At 35.7% G+C, this 24,035-nt stretch overlaps 2 protein-coding genes and 1 pseudogene across 2 annotated transcripts; 1 reads left to right on the forward strand and 2 right to left on the reverse strand.

Moving 5' to 3' along the window:
* Positions 1 to 524: 524 nt before the first annotated feature.
* LOC120171993 (40S ribosomal protein S10-2-like) lies at positions 525 to 2,242 on the forward strand. The gene is made up of 5 exons (XM_039179580.1): positions 525 to 607; positions 700 to 748; positions 858 to 1,134; positions 1,239 to 1,368; positions 1,952 to 2,242. Exons 1-5 carry the CDS (start codon positions 605 to 607, stop codon positions 2,033 to 2,035), a joined length of 543 nt encoding a protein of 180 aa, XP_039035511.1. The 5' UTR covers positions 525 to 604; the 3' UTR covers positions 2,036 to 2,242.
* Positions 2,243 to 2,261: 19 nt separating this feature from the next.
* Positions 2,262 to 4,441, reverse strand: LOC120171992 (annotated as a pseudogene).
* A 2,464-nt stretch (positions 4,442 to 6,905) lies between these two features.
* On the reverse strand, positions 6,906 to 15,742 carry LOC120172080 (delta-1-pyrroline-5-carboxylate synthase B-like). The gene is made up of 8 exons (XM_039179644.1): positions 15,722 to 15,742; positions 15,372 to 15,618; positions 10,381 to 10,448; positions 10,190 to 10,276; positions 9,950 to 10,145; positions 9,692 to 9,810; positions 7,176 to 7,270; positions 6,906 to 7,044 (listed from the first exon to the last, which is right to left on the reverse strand). Exons 1-8 carry the CDS (start codon positions 15,740 to 15,742, stop codon positions 6,906 to 6,908), a joined length of 972 nt encoding a protein of 323 aa, XP_039035575.1.
* Between the last annotated feature and the right edge of the window lie 8,293 nt (positions 15,743 to 24,035).

Here is a 24,035-nt window from a genome sequence, read left to right on the forward strand (position 1 = left end):
AAAAGATTGGCCACGAGATCGTTCGAAAGCATCAAATTGGGCTTTATTGGGTCCTTGACCATTGGAAGACTGAGTTGCACTAGAAACCTTAGGTGTTGCACTCAAAATTCTATCAGGATTCTTCGAGAGAAAAAAACTAGCGACTTAAGATAACAAAGACTAAAACGATGAAAATTTAAATACTAATGATTATATTTATTGAATTATTTTTAATTAAGGTTAAATTGATAAACTATATAAATTTTAATAATTAAAATTATTATTATATCAGTCATATCACTATTAAGTATAATATTTAAGGATATAGTGAAATTGACCTGCTTATTATCAAACTTATAATTAAGGGACCTTGGTTGTAGTTTACCCATTTTAAAAAATGTAAAAAGTAATTTGCTTTTTGGATCGGTTTAGATCATAGTTGTGGACCTTTGAGTCTGATATTTCAATTTTAGGCCTAAGAGCCCAACATAAAACCCAACGCCAATTAATGAAAGTAATACAAAAACCTACACTAGGGTTCTGTCATTTGCGATAAAATAGAGGGAAAGAAAACCTCCATTATAGTAGACTATCTTTGCCGCCGCTTTTTATCTCACATCAGACCATGGTACTTTTTTTCGCTTTCGCCTTTTCTGTTTGGTTTCTGAGAAAATTATTTGCAAGAGAGTAGCTATAATGTTCATGTTTTCTTGATTCCAGATTATCCCAGAGAGGAATCGTCGCGAGATCTCCAAGTACCTTTTTCAAGGTAACTAAATCGAATAAAAAATCCCGTCTCCATTTCGAATTTCCTTCATTATATTTTTATATTTGAATTTTAATCTGAGTTTCTATTTTTTCCTTTAATTTTAAAACAGAGGGTGTTTGCTATGCAAAGAAAGATTACAACTTGGCTAAGCACCCAGAAATCGATGTTCCGAATCTTCAAGTAATAAAGCTGATGCAAAGCTTCAAATCAAAGGAGTACGTGCGTGAAACATTCGCTTGGATGCACTATTACTGGTACCTTACCAATGATGGCATTGAGTTCCTTAGGACTTACCTGAATCTCCCTTCTGAGATCGTGCCCGCTACTTTGAAAAAGCAAGCTAAGCCTACTGGCCGTACTATGGGTCCTTCTGGTGATCGCCCACGGTAATAGTTTTCGGTTATTTTCTCCTTCATTTAGTATTTTTTCTTGCATTTTGAGTTTGGTGAAAAGTTGTATCTTTGCTAATATTCTGCTGGTTTTGAGTCAGTGGTCCACCACGCTTTGGTGACGGTGAGAGGAGATTTGGTGACAGAGATGGATACCGTGGAGGTCCACGGGGAGGAGGTGATTTTGGTGACAAAGGAGGAGCTCCTGCTGACTATCAGCCTTCATTCAGGGTAATGTTGCTTTGATCAATTTTCTGACCTTATTCTTTCTACATATGAATAGCTTACATTATATCATGCTTCACTGTTGCTTGTTCTGTTCCTTCTTATCATTTGATCACATTAGTTGCACAGGTTGCCTTTTTCTAAGGATATTTGCTGTTGCTTATGATAATTGCCCATATGATTTAAATATTGCTATTTGCTTAGACAAGTAGTTCTTAGTTATCTGAGTTTTTGCCCATTTTGTAATCACTTCATTGCTGTTTAATATTCCCTTATTCCACTATACTGTCTTGACGATATTTAGTTTGATCAAAGGTATAAATTTGAGGTTAGTTGTTGCTGCTTGAGGCTGGCTTTAAGACAAGTGTCTTATGTTAATGTTACTTTGACAAAGATTTGTGTGTAACAAATTCTTCATGTTTCACTTTCAATTTGAAAGATGCAGTTTTCATATGATTGCTTGAATAATCTTTTTTTTAATGAGATTGCCTTAAAATATTGATGGTCATCTCAAGGCATTGATGTTATCAATGAAGTAAAATTTAAAAAATAGAAAAGCTGATATAATTTATAACTTCTGAACTCACAGGGTCCTGGAACAAGGCCGGCCTTTGGCCGTGGAGGCGGTGGTTATGGTGGTGCTGGACCTGCAGGCGGTGCAGGGCTTCCTTGATATGGATGCTTTTTCATGACAGATATTTGCCAGTTTGGCTTTGTTGGAGTTAATAGAAAGATTGTCGTATGCTTGTGTTTTAATCATTTTATTTGAATTTAGGACCAATTTTTTTTCTTGCCAAAGATCAGTACAGACATTTTGTTGTGTTTGTTGCACTGAGATGCCGAAAATTTCAATCAAGAGCATTAAGGTTGAACTTATACATAATAGAGTGCTGATATAATTCTATATATTTCACGAATTCTGCGCTTTAATAGTTTACAACTGATTTAAGGCGCATTCGCTTGCATGTTCCACCATCATACTTACAGCAGCATAGATGGATTTGCTTTCTGGATGTCTTGTGTCGTTAACCATAAACTTGCACATCTTTCCATCTACCTCAACGGTACTCCATCTGCCTTTTTTCACACCTTCAAGTTGTCTAAGCTGAGCCCTAACCCTTTCAGCATCTTCCCAATGGCCTCTGTAACCATAAATGTTTGATAGTGCAATTCTCCAGACAATGCCTTCAGGATCCTGGATAGATAGCTTCTCTGCAACTCTCTCAGCTATGCAGACATTCCCGTGGAATCCACAAGCACCCAATAAAGCATACCATGCATCATTGCTTGGTTTTAATGTCATTCCCTTTATAAAGGCTTCTGCTTCTTCAAGCTTTCCCGACCTCCCCAACAGATCAACCATGCAAACAAAATGTTCCATACTTGGTTGGTTCCATTCCGTACTCTTTCTGCATGCTCTTGAAGATTTCGTATCCTTCTTCGACTAGTCTTGTGTGGGAACATGCAGAAAGGATGTTGGTGAAGGTGATAGCATTAGGCCTGTGAGGACTGGAATTATTTAGCTTGGTGAAAGCCTGGAGAGCAAGCCTCCCATTTCCATTGATGCCGTATGCAGCAATCAATGAATTCCATGAATCTAAATCTTTTGAAGGCAATCCCGCAAAGATTTCCTCTGCTAAATCCAACTTGCCTGATCTTCCATACATGTCTATCAAGGCATTTTGAATGAAGATGTCACATATTAATCCAGCTTTTGTTATATACCCATGAATAACTTGCCCCGGCATGATAAATGACAAGTTTGAACAAGCTTGAATTAATGTCAACATGGTGATGAAATCCGGACGCATCTCTCCGCCATTGCAGTGAATATCTTTAAGTAGATTTAATGCCTCATGGAATTCATCATTCTTGATGAGACATCTAATCAATGAATTCCATGAAACTATGTCTCACGTACATCCTTTCAAAGACTTGAAAGGCTGATTCACTTTGCTCATTCTCTGCGTACATGTTGATCAGAGAATTCTGTATGATGGAAGAAGAAAACCCATGCTTGATTAGGTAGCCATGGAGCTGTTTCCCCAATTTCAAATGATTGAAATGACCACAATACTGTAAGAGAGAGGCAATCGTCTCCGGGGTAAGATACCGTCCTTCGCCATCGAAACAGAATCCAGAAAAAAGTTGTATTCCTTCAGTGAAGTACCCATTAGTTAAGTACGTCTCTACTATAGAATTCAATACAAGTTCATTTTGATGCAACGCAATTTTGAAACCAAGCCATGAACCCATTGCAATATCCTTAGTCGTCCAATGAAGGAACATGCACGTAAAATGCTCATAATTGTCACCTCGTTGGGTGCAACCCCATCTTCTTGCATCCTGAAGAAAACCAGAAGCGCTTCATGCATGGATCCATGTAGCACAGAACCTGAAATAATAGAAGTCCAAGAAACAACATCTCGGGACCTAAATCTCTCAAGAAGCTTAACAGCCTCTGATAAAGCCCCAGAATTTGCATATGCGCCAATCAAAGAGTTATGCAAAAAGCTATCCTCTAGAAATCCACCTTTGATTATGTAACCGTGTAAAATACAAATGAATCTAGGATTGCAATTTTCCCCAAAAATTTGTGAAGCAGCTGCTAGCGTGAATTCATTGGGGGCACTCATTCTCCAGCATCTGAATAAAAGTGGTTATCCCTTCCTCAGCTAACCCATTGTGGCAATAACCTGATATCATTGCTGTCCATGATGCGACGGTTCTGTCAGGCATATGATCGAACAGCTCTCTGGCGTATTCTACACATCCACATTTCATGTACATGTCCAAAAGAGAGTTGTTAACAAAGACATCCGTTTGCAACCAAGATTTCAATACAGCGGCATGAATGCAAGAACCCAATTCTAAGTTTCTCGATACGGTGCACGATTTTAATGCATCACTGTAGATACAGAGCCGATAGATGAAAGTTCATAGGACAATTTATGACTTGATAGTGAATTTTGCACTCTGACAGGACTACTATTCCTAATTCTATGTCCTTGCCTAGGAAATCGGGGAATAGATAAGGGCTGCTGAGTTTGCATCTGAAACAGTCGAACGATTCAATCAATGTCCAGCAAAACCAACCAGTTTAACCAGAATCAAGATACTGTAGGAAATTTCCGAGATATTAGTGTATGCCAAGGGAATTTAAAACCAGTACGACAACAAAAATTTCACATTATATATATATATATATCGCTATAAAAAATAAGCGATCAAACTATACTATTTTTTAAATAGGTGTTTAAATTTTTTTTTGATTCATCCAGATGTATAATGTTACAAATGTTATTCATTTAAGTGTTCGGACCGTCAATGATATTATTTTCTTTCGTTAAACGTGTTACAATCTGATGATTTTTAAATTTTTTTTTTAAAAATATTAAAAATATTATGATATTTATAAAAAATACTAAATTTTCTTATATTACAGAACAACCCCAAATCTTAACTTTAATCCGCCGCCGCTGTCCTTTCTTGCCACAGCCACCGACATAGTCTCTATCATCTCCTACTCATATGTCATCGTAATTTCCTCGATTGGCCATCAGAATCGCTTGGGATCTCAATTTTCATCCTAGGGTTCACAGGTTATAAAACGTTGATTCGTCATCGATCGATCATGATTTCATGGGAGTTTTGGCTGTCGGGAGGAGAGGAGGTCAGGTGGAGCTTCATCGATGGCAAAAGGCAGCGGCCGATGTGATTTTAAGTGTTGAAATGAAAGTTTTCAAAGTTTTGGGTTTATTTCAAATTTTGTGTTTTCTTTTTTAAAAATATATAATTTTAATTTTAAATAAAATTTTTAAAATTACCACGTTGTGACACATGTCACTTAAATAGGAAATTAACACCGTTGACGGTCCAGACACCTAAATGAGTAACATTTGTAAGGGCATCGAGATAAGTAAAAAAATTGTTTAAATACCTATTTGAGAAAAAAAAGTATAGTTTATGTTATTTTTATATTAAACTTTTATATATAAAGATAATAGCTCTATTTCCACTCGATAAATGATGTTAAGAAGGTATAAAACATGGATTATAATCATATATATATGAAAGAATAATCTGAATATACTTATTTTTTTCTAAGATGCTTGGATGTATTCTTTTAAGTTTATTATTATTTTTAAATATTTCTTTCTAATATCCTTGAATATATCCATGCACATCCGCCGGACTTGATCAATCATTCCCCCGCCACACTAATCTCACTAAAATCATCATTGATTGAGTCCATCAACCCACGATTAGGGATGGCAAAAAAATTGAATTTATCGAAGAAAATCGAAAATCGAATTAAATAGGTCAGGTTCGGGGATGATAGACGGAGACGGAGACGAATTTGGTAATTTCCGCCCCGATTACCCTAATACCCGCCCCGATAATAAATATTGAAAATAATAATAATTATTATATATATAATATTAATAAATTTAATTTAAATTAAAAATATATATATAATATTTATATATTTAATTTAAATATATATACCCGGCCCGATACCGTTTAAATAACCGTTTATGCTAAAAAGGGATACCCGTTTCCCCGTGTTTTCTCCGATTACCTGATGGGGATCCCCGTTAAAATTCCCGTGATATTTTAAACGGGGACGGATACGATTTTTAAACGGAGACGGGCATGGGAGACCAATCCTTGGCCCGAAACCGCCCCGTTGCCATCCCTACCCACGATTGATACCATCCTCCCATCGACACATTCTCATTGTTAACCCCAAAATTATTAGCATATCCCTAGAAAAATCACATATTCGACCAGGGCCTGAAGGACAATGACCAAAGACGAGGGGTGTATGTATCAATCTCTTCTACCTCTATCCTAATAAAATTTGTCCAAGCTTATCTGTGTTCCCGTTAAGGGTATTTAAATTAATTAATCGATGTAACCGTTATATTTATAAGTTAATTAATTAAACTATTAAGATTAAAAAATTTTAGTTAACCGAACCGTTAAAAATATCGTTTAACAATTATGATTACGATTAATGAATTTTAATAAATAGTTAACCATCAGTTAACCGTTAGTAAATTATAATTAGAGAATAGAATTAGAAATAAAATCAAAATGGTTCATCCTAATTTTTAGTTATCATGTTTATCTTTTATATGATTGTGCCCGAAACGCCGCAATAGATTTTTCATTTAGCAATGTTTTCCCCCTAAAATCGCCGCCAAATATGAAACCCGATAGTGGCATTTTGCCCCTAAAATGTCGCTAATCCTAAAATGTCGCTAATCAAAACTGATTTTCAACATATCTTCTTCCTATTTTGTATTACCCAAATTTAACATGTAATAATATCCAATAACCATCTTAAATTTAATTAGATTCTAATTAAGTAATAATATATAAAATATAAATAAATCAAAGTTTACAAACATCCAAATTAAATATAATATAGTTCAATATTTTTCAATAGCATAAACAAAGCATTAACTTAAGAAAACACTTAAGATGATGAATTCTTCGTTTGATTGCATCATCTTCTTCATAGCTTCAATTTGATTTTAAAGTTCATATTTTTTTTTCTGAAATGCTGCTTCTCTCGCTGCTCTCTCTGTTTCTCTCGCTTCTCTCTCTGCTTCTCTCGCTTCAACTTTGTATCCAACACAAAACCGTGTGCTTGCGTTATGAAATACTGCAGCGCTGTATCAAAAAACAGATAAAGAATTGCGATAGCACCAACAACAATTTATTGCATCTATGCCCACAAACATGGTAAGCAGAAGATATAAGTAATTACTCTATGAATGACGTTAGGCCAGATGTAAGCATACCTGTCCACTCTGTGCAAAAACGTTTCAGCAACTTCAAGATCATCAGTGTGAGAACTGCAGAGCGAGCAAATTGCTTGAAATTCAGAGAAAGGAAGCTAACAACTCAGGCATAAATAAAACAATGGAAAGCAAAAGAAAAAGAATTCCAAGAGACACAACATGCCTTCTGTCGTAACCGGTTTTCGTCCGGGCACGAAAATTTTACTCGGCGGGAAAAGTGATGTGAATAAATGGTTTTTAAAATGTTTTGGGAGTCGCCATCGGCCTTTTGGTTCAGGTAGGTCGAATACCTAAAAATTATCTTTTAAAAGAGTTTTTAAGAAAACATCAGTTAAAAGATGAACTGATCTACATTTATAACAAAAAATTTGTTCTTTTTAATAATAAAAAGGGATTCGTGGTCGGTTACGTTTAGGGAAGGATTAGCACCCCTACAACGCCCAAAATTGGTACTTTTTAATTATACATTGTCTCTAATAATAGAATTTTAAGAATTCAAATATATTTAATTTATAATTATGTTGTTTCAATTTTTTTTTTACTTTTTTTACTATAATTTTTAAGAAAATATATTAATTTATATATATTTATAAAAATATTTATTTATTTAGAAATATCAGAAAATGACTTCTAGGTGCCTTAAGACAGCTCTTTTCTTCGATATAAAAAATAAATAAATATTCATAAAATATTTATCTAAAAATAATAAAAAATTAGATTAATATATATAATTGATAAAAGTAATATATTTATTTAAAAATATCAGAAAATGGACATCCAGTTGCTTTAAGACTGCCCTTTCTTAAAATTTAAATATTAAAAATAATAATTTTTTCTAATAAAAACAAACAATATGTGTTTTTGGTTTTTATAAGTAAGATATTTATTATTTTTAACATATCAGAATAGAACATCTAGTTGCTTTAAGACTGTCATTTTCTTTGATATTAAAAATAAATATTATTATTTAAACCAAAAAAACATATATATATATATATTTATAAATAATATAATAATGAAAGTAATAATTTACATATATTAAAAGTAATAATAAAATAATATTGCAAATAAATAAATAAATGAAAAAAAAACCTATAGTATTAAATATAATTTATCTAAATTAATGAACATAACTGAAATATAATTAATAATAATAATTTAACCTATAAATTATTAATCAATGATTAAATATCAATTATTAAAATTAAGAGCTCCAATTCGAAATATTATAAAACATAAATATTAACAATGTAATTTAACATATAATTATACAAGATTAAAATAAATATTAATTAAATAATAAGGGATTAAATCGGTTATTTACCCTAAAGTATGTAATTATACTGGAAAGGACTAAAATGATATAAAATAAAATTACGAGACTAAATTAAAATATATGAAAGTTTATTGTAGTGACTAAATTATAATAAACACAAAATTTAAATAACAAATTAAAAGGCATAAAAGTCAATTTCAGTGACTAAAAGAAATTACGAGACTAAATTAAAATATATGAAAGTTTATTGTAGTGACTAAATTATAATAAACACAAAATTTAAATAACAAATTAAAAGGCATAAAAGTCAATTTCAGTGACTAAAAGAGTTTCCTTCATCTGAGGGAAACCAATCGCTGGCCGACAGCCACGATCTGACGCCGACTGCCACCGACGGCCACCGTTCACGGTGGCCGGAGTTTGAAAAATTACACCAAATGCTTCCTTTTTAAAACCTAGTGTTGAATCCAACCCTTACTCTCCCTAAAAGCTCTTAAATCGCCTTAGATCTAAGAAAAACCGAATCTTTTACCATGGTTAGGATCTCGTCTCCGACGATGGTTTGAAAGCTCTCCTTGGTGGTAAGTTTCTCCCCCCGTTCCTTTTCTCTTTTCTTTTGTTTTGATGTCGTGGGTTGTTAGTGTTACCCTCGGTTCTTGCTTGCTCGTTGTTGGTGTTGTTGTCCCCTTGCTCTCGGGTTCTTCGTTTCTGTTTTTTGTCTTTTCTCGTTTTGCAGGATCCGGTGGCTTTTATAGCCACCACGGAGCCATGCTCGAACCGGTCCAGAGGGGGAAGTTCGGTGAGTCACCGAGCTATGTGGTGACTCACCCCATAGCCGCGACGTGTGGTGGGCAGCTGGCCTTCTGGAATCCTCTGTTGGCGTCGTGGCAGCAAGGTGTCGTCGTCGTGAGGCAGTTGGCAGTGGAAACGTCAACAACGACGGCTGGATGTGGAGGTGACGCCTCGTGGATGTTCTGGAATCTTGGAGGCGGCTGGGGGCTAGGTTTGAAAACCCTAACTGAAACCCCAAATGTTTAAGGTTTCCATCTAGTCTGGGCCGGTTCTGATTGGGCCTGGGATTTATATTTGGGCTACCGGGATCTGGACTTATAATAATTATTTAATAATAATATAATATATATAATATAATAATAATATTTATAATAATAATAATAATTTTAATAATAATAAATGAAAAATTAGTGTTTACACCTTTCAGGTGTATGTGGCCAATAGCAACCTTCACATCATCCACAATTTTAACTGTGCAAGCCAGTGAACTGTACTCATGATTTAATAATTGAGCCTCGAGAAGTTTTAACAAGGAACTCGCTCTTGGCCCACCATAAAGGGTAACACCTACAGCAATTAATGCCACAAAAGTCCAATGGCAGAACTTAGCAGCCTTGAACAGAATCATAAAACTGTCTTTTTTTTTCTTCTTCCATGAATTTCAAGGAAAACACTGAGGGGACTTTACTGAAAAGCCTTGGCCCACCATAAAGGGTAACACCTACAGCAATTAATGCCACAAAAGTCCAATGGCAGAACTTAGCAGCCTTGAACAGAATCATAAAACTGTCTTTTTTTTCTTCTTCCATGAATTTCAAGGAAAACACTGAGGGGACTTTACTGAAAAGGCCATCATCATCATCAGAATCAGATGTGGCAAAATAGAAAAACTTAAAAACTCTCTCATACCAAAGAGATGTAAGTAACTCAAAATCCTGCAACTCACCTTAAGCAAATCAGGAATATTCTCTCTTGAAGCAACAAGTCCTATAAGTTTGTCTCCAATGCTCCTTCGTAAGACCGACGTAATGATCTACAAATATAGATAAAGAAATTATTTAAAGGAGAAAAATAGTGAAGGGAAACAAAAGCAGTAAGGCATATGCTCCAGAATAAGTATTTGCAAGAACCTAGAACCTTGTGCAAGATTGCATTCAACCGCCTGGCTTCCTTACCACCTTTAAGAACAAAACACATATTAACAACTGATACATGCAACAAACACCAGTTCAAAGATCAAACATGGAATTTGATTGGCTCTAAAACCAACCACTAAAATCAAAAGAACATTTTGTTTCTTTGGGGGCCAACGAAATAGGAAGGTAGAGGGGACTGTAACAAAAAAGTATAGAAATTAAAATAACTAAACAATAATAAAATTATTATTTTGTTGTTTTTAACTAACTACAATTAACGTAATACAACAATGCAAATGCCAAACAAGAGTCATAAATAGAATATGAACAGCAAAATAAAAAAAAAAGTTAGAATGGCATTAAAAGACTATAAAGGCAAATCTCCTTTCAATATTTTCTCAGCAACTATAAGTTCCTCATTCTCTGTTTGGACCAATCCAGCACCATAATTTCTTTCTTTTTCATCTTTCGTCCTCTCTCATTTGATTAGTTTTATATTGATAAAGAAAGAAAGAGAGTTGCTAGCATTACAAACAAAGCTTGGAATGGGGAAATACAAGGATTTGTCCGATGCAGGGGTGAGAGTAGCTGCAAGGTTTCATTCTCGATCGGATGAAGAACTAGAGTCTTCGTAATTAAGAAGAGAAGATTACATACAAGAAGACATAACAAGGCATACAACTGAGCAAGCATTTAGAGAGAGAGAGAGAGAGAGAAAACAGAGGTAACAACATCTATCTATAAGTATTACTATATCTATAAGTATTACTAATGAGCTAGCATTGTGTGGAATATATGCTACATACTGTTTTATAGATGAAAATCCTCCTTGAGATATGTATTACATGCAATGGAGCATGCTATTCCCTGAGTGCATTGTATACAAGGTCTTTACAATTTTGAAGGCAAACGTCAAATTCTTGGCAGAAAAGATGTATGGCACAAGTCACCAGATAATTATCATTTCTTAAGTTTGTGTTCTTTAAGATTTATAGGAAAACATTTCTAGTTTCTACACTGGTGTTCAAGTGCCATCAGCCCTCAACAACCATATTTAAGTCGATAACCACTTCATCCTCATCTCGGTAACAATGTTCAAAGCTAATCAAACAGATTGAAAATAAATCAATAAAATAAATAAAAAATTATGCGGTCAAGGCAAAATGAAAATGAGAAATGTAAAAAATGAGGGGTCATTTTATTTCTTTGGGGGCCAACGAAATAGGAAGGGAGAGGGGACTGTTACCACGTTCTCTTGAACCTCTCACCGAAGCCTAGAAATCGTCATCTTTCGTCGCTCATCATCGAGAGGGGGTAGACTGAGGGTCGTCAGTTGTTGGAGCAAGGAGTGAGTGGGTTTATAGATTTCTTAGGTTTTGGTTTAGAATCAAGATCCTTTTTTTTGGAGATTAGACGAGGGAAATCTAGGGTTTTATTCGGTTTAGGCTTTAGGAGTCTTCTCAGTGGCCACCAGTTGTCAGTCGTAGAGAGAGAGCTACATCGATGAACGGTGTTTTGAGTGGCCTGGAGCCTTCGGGGGTTTCACGGCCGCGTGGGATTTTGGTCTCTAAGGAAGAGGCGACCGTGTAGAGAAGGAGGAGGGGAGAGCTTAAACAAAAAGGGTTTTGATTTTTTAGGGTTTTTAAACTTTTTACGTGAAATATAAATCAAATAAGGTTATACTTCAAATTTGCGGCGTTTTTAAAACCAAACGCCACAAACATACCAAACTATTGCAGCGTTTGTAAAAAAATGCCCCTAAAGTACGACTCTGCTGCGATGTTTTTTGAAAAAATGCCAATATAAATGAACCCTATTACGACTTTTGCATAAAAATAGCCACTAAAGTACTACTCTATTGCGATGTTTGTAGAAAAAATGCCACTATAAATGAACCCTATTACGACATTTGTATAAAAACGCCGCTAAAGTATTACTCTATTGCAGTGTTTGTTGAAAAAATGCCACTATAGATGAACCCTATTACGACATATCTATAAAAACACCGCTAAAGTTACCATTTTATGGCATTTGGAATGTAAAGGCCGTTATGTAAAGGCCGTTATATGTTTAAAGTTAGTAGCGTTTACTCTCAAAACGTCGTTAAAACGCCGCTGTAGCAATTTTGCTGTAGTGAACTATGTCATACCCTAAAATCAGCGTTGATATTTCAGTATTGATAATTCAAAATCTTTATTAGTTTAGTTATTGTATTTGGTAGGGTTGTTCATGGACGGTTAACCGTACCGTTTAGTCTAAATGGTTGGTTAACTGTATTGTTTAGTCTAAACGGTTGTTAACTTCTAACGGTTAACCGTTATTAATAGTTCGGTTAACTGTTATTAAAAGTTCGATTACAGGTTAACCGTAGGTTAACCTATTACAATTATTTATCAATTTTTTTTTCATAATTCATACTACAAAAAGGTATATAACTTAACACATACTTACATTGATATAAGTTAATAAAATAAAAAGTGTAGCATTTAATGCATACATATACCGGTGTGATTATGTATATCTCCAAATATATGTTAAAAGTAAAAGAATTTTTCGATGCATTAATGAACCGAATGGTCTAGTGGTAAAATTCAAGATTTACGACAGCTTTTGGTTGAAAATTGGCAAGGGAAAAATTACCCAATTAGTCCCTAAACTTTAGGCTATTTACAATATTAGTCTTTAAGCTTTAACTATAAATACCCTAGCCATTTTGGCTTCAAAACCATCCCAAATCATTCTAGCTTTCTCCCAATACTAGAGAAATAAGAGAGTTTTCTTAAGAGTTGTTTTATCCTTTTTATCAAAAGATGATTGTTATTGTTTTCTCCTTGTTAGATCGAGAGAAGTTGTAATTCCTATTTTCCGATAGTGAAATTCTTCTACCTTTACCTGTGGTTTTTACCCTATATTATATAGGGGTTTTCACGTAATATTTGTGTCTTCTTTATCTTCATTTTTATTTTCTCAAATTATTAGTTGCGATTTTGCTCTATCCGATAGCCGTCTTGCTCAACAATTAGTATCAGAGCCAAATCTGAGTGTATAATATATACTTATTATCTTTGTGGTTACCACCAAAAGGTGGATTCTCTAACATAAGAAAGTAAGAAGGTATTACTCATTCTTTGAAGGTTCTATAGAACTATTCACGATAGTGAAATAGTGAGAGCTATCTGTAATAGAAGCTATGGCAACAAAATTTGATATTAAAAAGTTCAATGGGAGAAATTTCTCATTGTGAAAATTGAAGATAAATGTCATTCTGAAGAAAGACGGTTGTCTAGCGGCTATCAGTGAAAGGCCGGTAGATTTCACAGATGACAACAAATGGAACGACATGGGCGAGAATTCTATGGTAAACCTACATCTAGCATTAACAGATAAAGTATTGGCAAACATTGAGGAGAAGAAGACAACCAAAGAGATATGGGATCATCTTACCAAACTGTACGAGGCCAAGTTGTTGCACAATAAAATTTTCCCTAAGAGAAAATTATATACTCTCCGGATTCCAGAATCTACTTCAGTGATGGAGCACTTAAACAAACTTTAAACACGCTGAACACTTTATTTTCTTATCTTACATCCTAAAGCTGTACAATAGGAGAACAAGAACGTATTGAACTTCTACTTCAAAGTCTACCTGATTCGTATGATCAACTCATCATCAACTTGACAAACAGTAATGTCACTAGTTTAGTCTTCGATGACATTGCAGTTGTTGTTCTACAAGAAGAAAATCAGAGGACCAGACATTGCACAAGCAGTGGTAGTGGTTAGTCGGTACATGGCGAATCCAGGCAAAGAGCATTAGAATACAGTAAATAGGATCTTTAGATACATCAAAGGGGCCTCAAATGTTGCACTATGTTACGGAGGATCAAACTTACTTATTAATGAGTATGTCGATTCTGATGATGCATGAGATTTGGATAAAAGCAAATCTACTATAGGATATGTGTTCAAACTTGTTGGTGGAGCTGTAAGCTGATTTTCAAAATTGTAGTCAGTTGTGGCTACGTCGTCAATAGAAGAGGCAGATGTAGCAGCTACACAAGCCAGTAAAGAAGCAATCTGGTTAAAGATGCTATTGAGGAGCTCGGGCACAATCAAGAGTATGTTTCTCTGTTTTGTGACAATCAAAGCGTCTTGCATCTAGCAAGGAATCAAACATTTCATTCAAGGACAAAACACATACGAGTTCAGTACCATTTCGTTCATGAAAAGGTGGAAGAAGGGACGGTAGATATGCAGAAAATCCATACCAAAGACAACATAGCAGATTTCATGACAAAGGCTATAAATGCTGATAAATTTACGTGGTGTCAATTCTCTTGTGGCCTATTGGAGACATAACCAACATGAATGGTACAAGATAGAAGAATGATGTGAATATATGATTGTTCTAATCAAATCTTCAAGTGGGAGATTGTTAAAAGTCAAAGAATTTTTTCGGTGCATTGGTGCAGTGGTAAAATTCAAGATTTACGACAGATTTTGGTTGAAAATTGGCAAGGGAAAAATTACCCAATTAGTACCTAAACTTTAGGCTATTTACAATATTAGTCCCTAAGCTTCAACTATAAATATCATAGTTATTTTCGCTTCAAAACCATCCCAAATCATTCCAGCTTTCTCCCAATATTAGAGAAATTAGAGAATTTTCTTAAGAGTTGCTTTCTTCTTTTTATCAAGAGAGAATTATTATTGTTTTCTCATTGTTAGATCGATAGAAGTTGTAATCCCTATTTTCTGATAGTGAAATTCTTCTATCTTTGCCTATGGTTTTTACCCTATATTATTTAGAGGTTTTCTACGTAAAATTTGTGTCTTCTTTATTTTCATTTTTATTTTCTCAAATTATCAGTTGTGATTTTGCTCTATCCGATAATTGTATTGGGCAACAATATCTTAATACCTAACGATAAACACATCCACCTACAATTCTCACTCTACAAGCCTTTCACAACTAAATGAGTAGAAAAATACCCAGGCACCATATCCACCTACATAACTCTTCAACACCGAAAAAGAAAACGACAATCCTGGATTTGTTCAACTGAAGAGCTGCCAACAAGACAAGAAAGTCCACCTTAGTCCAACGAAACACATTCCCCAAGGATCTCAATAAACCTGCAACTAGACCAATAAACCAAAATAGCAGCACAACATTGCCCACAACATCGCTATCAAGCAATAAGATAATTTGCATCAGAAAAACATATCGACAAAGCATCTAACAACATCACAAAAACACCATCGACATTAACCACCTTTATTAATTACTACTCTTGAGCTCATCGCCATGCTTTGAGCATTGATTCTTTCTTCATTCCGACCTTTGCCAAAGAATCCGCCATAGTATTACGTTGTCTAGGTGTATAATTAAATCGAATCTTTCCCAATTGTTCTACTACTAAATCGAATTCTCTGAAGAACCTCCAAAATATCCATGGCCTCAACGAAGTATTTATCACTCATGCTAAAACTCCTTCAGCATCTGAATTCACCTCCACTTCATAGCTAAGGCATTTTTCAGATCCCAATAGCAAATCCAGTGCCACTTTCAAAGCAATTAATTCAGCATGATCAGAACAAGATGCCTCCACCGGACCTGAAAATAAAGCTACAATCTCTCCCTTATGATCCCTCAACACCCCTCCCCCAACCCGGCCACCCCTTCAACATTGAATTTAAGCCAACCTTCCTTTGGTGGTGACCATTCTAGCTTCAATTTTTCTGTTACTTTCTTTATTGGATTATAAAGATTTGGATTCTGCCGCCATATTTTCTCCTACTCTTCTTCACCTTCAAAAGACGCCTTAAACCAACATAAGGAGCGGGGCTTAATCAGTTGAAACACGACCTCTGTCGATAATAATTTCGAATTAAAAATTATCTCTTTTCTCGACAGCCACATCGTCCACAAAGTCGCTGCAACAACAATGAACCATACACTTTTCAGGGCCCCTTGCAAATTATTTCTCAAACACTCTTCCAGCAAACCTCTAGCTGAAACCACATTCGTCCAAGCCGTCCTCCACCAAAGAAAAACTTTTGACCATACTGCCATTGCTCCACTGCACGCCACGAACAGATGATCCGCGTTCTCCGTGCCACCTCCACACCAAGGACAAGCGTACAATGTCTGATCCATTTCAATACCCCTGGCCATTAAGAATTATTTCGTCGGGATTCTATTCAATATCAGCAGCCATAAAAAACTTCGAACTCGAGGCGGAACCTTCATTTTCCAAATGAAGTCAAAATTAAAAGCTGGAATTTCCGCCGAAAAATTTTCAAGCAAGTTGGTTAATTTCTTTACTGAAAACTCCCCCGCTTTGTCATGAATCCACACTATTTGATCCTCAATTGCTTCTTTCAAATCCGTGTCACCCATGACTCCTATCAACTACTCTAATTTCTCTGTCTCCCTCTCCAATAATTGTCTACTGAACAGCATCTGCCAATTTGCAGATAAGTCTTTTACTCGTATCCAATTTGCAGATGACACAATAATTTTTTTTGAAAGCCCGAGAAGATTTCTTAGTGAATGTGAAGGATACGTTGAGATGTTTTGAGCTATTCTTGGTCTTAGCATAAAGTTTAGAAAGTCGATGATAATTGGGTGTAGAGTTGAGGCGGAAAATTTGCAGCACCTAGCTTCTTTATGTGGGTGTAAAGTTGGGAAGTTTCGGTGTAAGTATCTCGGAATTCCTCTTGGGGCTGATCCCCGTCAGATTGCAATGTGGGGAGAGGTGGTAGGTAAAGTACGAGTAAAGCTTTCAACGTGGAAAAGAAATCTATCATCCGCGGCGAGGGTGGCTCTAATAAATTCTATTTTGTCAGCACTTTCGGGTTATTTTATGTCGTTATTCGAGGTCCCGAAAACAGTAATTCTACAAATTGAAAAACTAAGAAGGAATTTCTTACGAGGACCCGAGGAAGGGGGGAAAATTAGAAAAGGTGAATTGGAATAGGGTCTGTTTATCGAAGTCAAAAGGGGGAGCCGATGTGGTCAATTTGAAAGTCAAAAACAAAGCTTTGTTAGCAAAATGGTGTTGGAGATATGCGATCGAAAAATTAGCTCCGTGGAGAAGAGGGATTCAAGCAAAGCATGAAGTTGATAAGCAAAAGTGGAAAATTAACCAAGGAGAGCTGAAGGTTGTTTCTGTTGAAAATCAATGCACTTTCGGTGCATGATTGAAAGTTTAAAAAAAAAATTATTAAATTTTTCAAAAATTGTAGGCACCGAAAATTCAAGCTTGATTTTGTTGATTTTTTGACAATGATAAAAGCTCAATTTTAACTATTAAAATTTAGGGTATTTACAAATTAGTCCTTAAAGCTTCAACTATAAATATCCTAGCTCATTTAGCTTCAAAATCATCCCAAAGCATTCTAGCTTTCTTCCAATACTAGAGAGAATTTAGAGAGTTTCTTGAGAGTTGTTTTCTCCTTTTTATTAAGAGAGAATTATCATTGTTTTCTCCTTGGTAGATCGAGGGAAGTTGTAATTCCTATTTTCTCATAGTAAAATTCTTCTACCGTTGCCCGCGGTTTTTACCCTATATTATTTAGGGGTTTTCCACATAAATTTTGTCTCTTTTATCTTCATTTTTATTTTCTCAAATTTTCAGTTGCGATTTTGCTCTATCCGATAGTCGTCTTCCACAACAATTGGTATCCGAGCCAGATTTGAGTGTGTAATATCTGTTTATTGTCTTTGTGGTTGCCACCAAAAGGTGGATCCTCCAACATAAGAAAGTAAGAAGGTATTACCCATTCTTTGAAGGTTCCAGAAAACTATTCACGATAGTGAAATAGTGAGAGCTATCCGTAAAAGAAGCTATGGCAACGAAATTTGATATTGAAAAATTTAATGGGAGAAATTTCTCATTATGGAAATTGAAGATGAAGGCCATCCTGAGGAAAGACGGTTGTCTAGCAGCTATCAGTGAAAGGCCGGTGGATTTCACAGATGACAACAAATGGATCGAAATGGACGGGAATGCTATGACAAACTTTCATCTAGCCTTAGCAGATGAAGTATTGTCAAGCATCGAGTAGAAAAAGACAACTAAGGAGATATGGGATCATCTCAACAAACTGTACGAGGCCACATTGCTGCACAATAAAATTTTCCTTAAGAGAAAATTGTACACTCTCCGCATGCCAGAATCTACTTCAGTGACAAGCACTTAAATACAATGAACACTTTATTTTCTCAGCTTACATCCTTAAGCTGTAAAATAGGAGATCAAGAATTTGCTGAACTTCTACTTCAAAGTCTACCGGATTCGTATGATCAACTCATCATCAACTTGACAAATAGTAATGTCACCAGTCTAGTCTTCGATGACGTTGCAGCTGCTGTTCTACAAGAAGAAAATCGGTGCAAGAACAAGGAAGACATGCAAGTAAATCTGCAACAAGCAGAAGCATTGACAACGATGAGAGGAGATCAACAGAACGTGGCCAAAGTAGCAATCACAAATATGGTAGATCGAAGTCGAGGAGCAAGAAGAATTTAAAGTGTTACAATTGTGGAAAGAATGGTCATTTGAAGAAGGATTGTTGGAGTCTAAATAAAAACTCCAACCCACAAGGCAATACTGCAAACACTTCAGATGATGGAGATGCTCTATGTTGTGAAGCGTCAACCACCGTGGAAGGCAGAAAAAGATTTGCAGATATATGGATCATTGATTCGGGAGCAACATATCACATGACCTTAAGAAGAGAATGGTTCCATCATTATGAACCTGTCTCAGGAGGATCTGTGTATAGTTGCAATGATCATGCCTTAGAGATCATTGGCGTGGGAACCATCAAACTAAATATGTATGATGGAACAATTAAAGTTGTTCAAGATGTGCGACACGTGAAAAGCCTGAAGAAAAATTTATTATCCTACGGATTGTTGGATAATAATGCAAGCTAATTGAAACACGGAAAGGAATCATGAAGGTGTTCCGTGGAGCGCTTGTGGTGTTGAAAGGTGAAAAGATAATTGCAAACTTGTACATGTTGAAGGGAGAGACTTTGGTAGAAGCAGAAGCCTCTGTTGCCTCATGTAGTTCAGATTCGACAATGCTATGGCATCAGAAACTTGGACACATGTCAGAACAATGAATGAAAGTCCTTGTAGAGCAAAAGCTACTTCCAGGCTTAACAAAGGTATCACTTACCTTGTGTGAGCATTGCATAACAAGTAAGCACACCGGTTGAAATTCAACAAATCAAATTTTAGAGGCAAAAGTGTTCTAGAATTGGTTCACTCTGACGTATGGCAAGCACCAGTTACATCCTATGTGGAGCAAAATACTTTGTCTCATTTATTGATAACTACTCCAGGAGATGTTGGGTGCATCCTATCAAGAAGAAGTCAGACGTATATTCAACTTTCAAAAACTTCAAGGCGCGAGTGGAACTTGATTCTGGAAATAAGATCAAGTGTTTCAGAATAGATAATGGAGGAGAATACACAAGCGAAGAATTTGATGACTTTTGCAGGAAAGAAGGCATCAAAAAATAGTTCACAGCGGCGAACATCCTCAACAAAATGGAGTGGCAGAGCAGATGAACAGAACATTGTTAGAAATAACAAGAGCAATGTTAAAGGATGCAGGCCTAGAAAAATCATTCTGGGAAGAAGCAGTTAATACCACCTGTTATTTGGTAATCGAGTTCCATCAACTGCAATAGAGCTGAAGACACCAATGGAGATGTGGACTGGTAAACCAGCTGATTATTCAAACCTCCATATATTTGGAAGTATTGTGTACGTGATGTATAACTCCCAAGAAATCTAAAAGCTGGATCCAAAATCAGGAAATACAAATTCTTGGGGTATGTTGATGGAGTCAAGGGGTATCGCTTGTGGGATTCCACTGCCCACAAAGTAGTCATCAGTAGGGATGTTATCTTTGTAGAAGATAAGCTACAAAGAAAAGAAGATGATGATAGCGCTGAAAAGTCAGAGACTACACAAGTACATGTGGAAAAAGAGGTTGAACAAGGAGATCCTTCTGAAGCAGAATCAGCACATGATGAACAAGAACCAGAGAGTTATGAAGCTCCAACAACTCGTCAATCAGATCGAGTGAGAAGACGTCCCAATTGGCACTCAGATTATGTTATAGAAGGAAATGTTACATACTGCCTTTTAACAGAGGACGGTGAGCCATCAACAACCAGGAGGCAATAAATAGCTCAGATGCTTCACTGTGGATGATGGCGATGCAAGAAGAAATCGAAGCCCTTCATAAAAATAATACATGGGACCTTGTGCCACTACCACAAGGAAGGAAGCCAATTGGTAACAAATAGGTCTTCAAAATCAAGCGAAATGGTGACGATCAAGTGGAGAGGTATCGTGCAAGACTGGTGGTCAAAGGATATGCTCAAAAAGAATGTATTGATTTCAAAGAAATTTTTCTCCTGTGGTTCGACTAACAATAGTTCGAGTAGTCTTGGCAATGTGTGCTACATTAAACTTACATCTAGAGCAGCTAGATGTTAAAACAACTTTTCTTCATGGAAATCTTGAAGAAGAGATTTATATGCTCCAGCCTGAAGGTTTTGAAGAAGAAGAAAAGAATAACTTGGTTTGCAGGTTGAACAAATCTCTGTAAGGTCTAAAGCAGGCGCTGAGGTATTGGTATAAGAGATTTGATTCCTTCATTATGTGCCTTGGATACAACAGACTTAATGCAGACCCTTGTGCTTATTTAAAGAGGTCTGGTGATAACGATTTTGTTATATTGTTGTTGTATATGGATGACATGGTGGTTGCAGGACCCAACAAAGATCATATTGAAGGATTGGAGACACAACTGGCTAGGGAATTTGAAATAAAGGACTTGGGATCAACAAACAAGATTCTAGGGATGCAAATTCACCGAGACAGAAGTAATAGGAAGATTTGACTTTCACAAAAGAATTACTTGAAGAAGATCTTGTCACAATTCAACATGTAAGATTGTAAGCCAATTTCTACCCCTCTTCCTATTAACTTCAAATTATCCTCCAGTATGAGTCCTAGCAGTGAAGAAGAGAGGATGAGATGTCTCGAGTACTGTATGCATCAGCAGTGGGAAGTTTAATGTTCGTTATGATATGCACAAGACCATACATTGCACAAGCAGTAGGAGTGGTTAGTCGGGACATGACGAATCCAGGCAAAGAGCATTGGAAGACAGTAAAGAGGATCCTGAGATACATCAAAGGGACCTCAAATGTTGCATTATGTTACGGAGGATCAAACTTACTAATCAATGGGTATGTAGATTCTGACTATGCAGGGGATTTGGATAAAAGCAAATCTACAACAGGATATGTGTTCAAAGTTGTTGATGGAGCTGTAAGCTGGGTTTCTAAGTTGCAGTCAGTTGTGGCTACATCCACAACAGAAGCAGAATATGTAGCAGCTACACAAGCCAGTAAAGAAGCAATTTGGTTGAAGATGCTATTGGAGGAGCTTGGGCACAATCAAGAGTACGTCTCTCTATTTTGTGATAGTCAAAGCGCCTTGCATCTAGCAAGGAATCCAGCATTTCATTCAAGGACAAAGCACATACGAGTTCAGTACCATTTTATTCGTGAAAAGGTGGAAGAAGGGACGGTAGATATGCAAAAGATCCATACCAAAGACAACATAGCAGATTTCACGACGAAGGCAATCAATGCTGATAAATTTACTTGGTGTAGATCCTCTTGTGGCCTGTCAGAGACGTAAGCAACATGATGGTACAAGGTAGAAAGAATGGTGTGAAGATATGATTGTTCCAATCAAATCTACAAGTGGGAGATTGCTGAAAATCAATGCACTTTCGGTGCATGATTGAAAGTTGAAAAAAAAAATTATTAAATTTTTCAAAAATTGTAGGCACCAAAAATTCAAGCTTGATTCTGTTGATTTTTTGACAATGGTAAAATCTCAATTTTAGCCATTGAAATTTAGGATATTTACAAATTAGTCCTTAAAGCTTCAACTATAAATACCATAGCTCATTTAGCTTCAAAATCATCCCAAAGCATTCTAGCTTTCTTCCAATACTAGATAGAATTTAGAGAGTTTCTTGAGAGTTATTTTCTCCTTTTTATCAAGAGAGAATTATCATTGTTTTCTCCTTGGTAGATCGAGAGATATTGTAATTCCTATTTTCTCATAGTGATCCACCTAATTTTGTGTCTCTTTTATCTTCATTTTTATTTTCTCAAATTATCAGTTGCGATTTTGCTCTATCCGATAGCCGTCTTCCGCAGCAGTTTCAAATGTTTGGAAAAGCATGGTGAAGAATTTAAAGAGTGAAGAGATTTCACGTTGGATGGGAAAGGTTCTTTTAGATAGTTGGCTGGGAATGGCAAATCGATTATGTTTTGGGAAGATGCTTGGTGCAGCGAAGCTCCGTTAAAACTGTTGTCCCCTCAGTTGTACCGTTTAGCAAACTTCAAAGGATGGTTGGTAAACAATGTTGCTACGGTTAATCTGTAACCGAACCGTTAATAATGATTAACCGTTAGTGATTAACCATTTATTAATGGCTAAATTATAGCTAAAAAAATCTTATAATTGTCTGTTTAAGCTAAACGGTACGATTAACCATCTATAAACAACCCTAGCTCTAGGCAAGTGGAGATCGAATCTGTTCAAAATATCTCAAGTTCTATTCGAAGGAAAAATTTTCGGGTGATTCTTGAAAAGAAATCCAAGTCAATGTTGGATATTCATAATAAATTTTTATCGATTGCAAGAAAAAAAGGGGCAAAAGTTGGAAGAAAAAACATTGCCAAGAATCGGGATGTAGAGCGAGCATGGACATCTGGGAAGAAGCTGGGTTTTCAATTAGAAGGTGATGAGCGAGAAGTTATTGTAGAGCTTGATAGGCTGGATGGTTTTTAGTTTTTTCTTGATATCGTTTCCGAGAAGATCAATTGTGTCTAAGTTGTATATCTAATATTCAAACGAGATAAGATCGATTGTGTCTAAGTTGTATATCTAATATTCAAACGAGAGAAGATCGATTGTGTCTAAGTTGTATATCTAATATTTTTCTATTCAACCTCCTTATGGAGATAGATCACTTTAACACCAACCAATTTTCAAAAAAATAAATAAAATAAAAATAATAATTGATCAATCACTAACTATGATTCTCCACCCAAACTAAAACAAAGTTACCGCCTACCGTGACCACAACCTATTTAATCCATCAACAAATATAACAATTGATTTGAAGCGAATGAATGGACTCAATCCCAAGTATTTAACTATTAGAACCAAATCTCAAAACAGAACATTTCCAGCTTGAAGCAACTTCAAATGATAAAAAATAATAATTAGTTGAGATTTGTTATTTTATAAATCTATCTGTTCGTGTCACACGAAAAGTAGCAATTTGTCTTTACAGATGGTTGAAAAATGCATACCAACACTTGATAAAGACACCGGATCCTTGAACGTTAATTAAATGTATGACGTCCAGATAAACCCTATAAAGAAGTACTAAAATAATATACAACAACACGAATAATAACGAAAACTAAAATAATTTCCTAACCAAAAACAAAAAACAAAAAAGAAGAGTTGAATACTATAGCACGTCAAGATGATGACGTTTGATTCAGATAAGGAGACGAAACCCTAAA

This window comes from Hibiscus syriacus, unplaced genomic scaffold (assembly GCF_006381635.1).
Source record: "Hibiscus syriacus cultivar Baekdansim isolate YM2019G1 unplaced genomic scaffold, ASM638163v2 tig00111841_pilon, whole genome shotgun sequence".
NCBI lineage: Eukaryota > Viridiplantae > Streptophyta > Magnoliopsida > Malvales > Malvaceae > Hibiscus > Hibiscus syriacus.

Bases quoted from the DNA above. Each gene is read 5' to 3' on its own strand.
- LOC120171993 (XM_039179580.1), top strand. The intron at 1,135-1,238 runs GTAATAGTTTTC...GTTTTGAGTCAG, and splicing joins CCTTCTGGTGATCGCCCACG to TGGTCCACCACGCTTTGGTG. The intron at 1,369-1,951 runs GTAATGTTGCTT...CTGAACTCACAG, and splicing joins ACTATCAGCCTTCATTCAGG to GGTCCTGGAACAAGGCCGGC.
- LOC120172080 (XM_039179644.1), bottom strand. From the start codon at position 15,742: ATGGCGGATTCTTTGGCAAAG. The intron at 9,811-9,949 runs GTGGGCCAAGGC...TAATTGCTGTAG, and splicing joins TGTAGGTGTTACCCTTTATG to GTGTTACCCTTTATGGTGGG. The intron at 7,271-9,691 runs GTTGCTATTGGC...CTGAGTTGTTAG, and splicing joins AAATTGTGGATGATGTGAAG to CTTCCTTTCTCTGAATTTCA.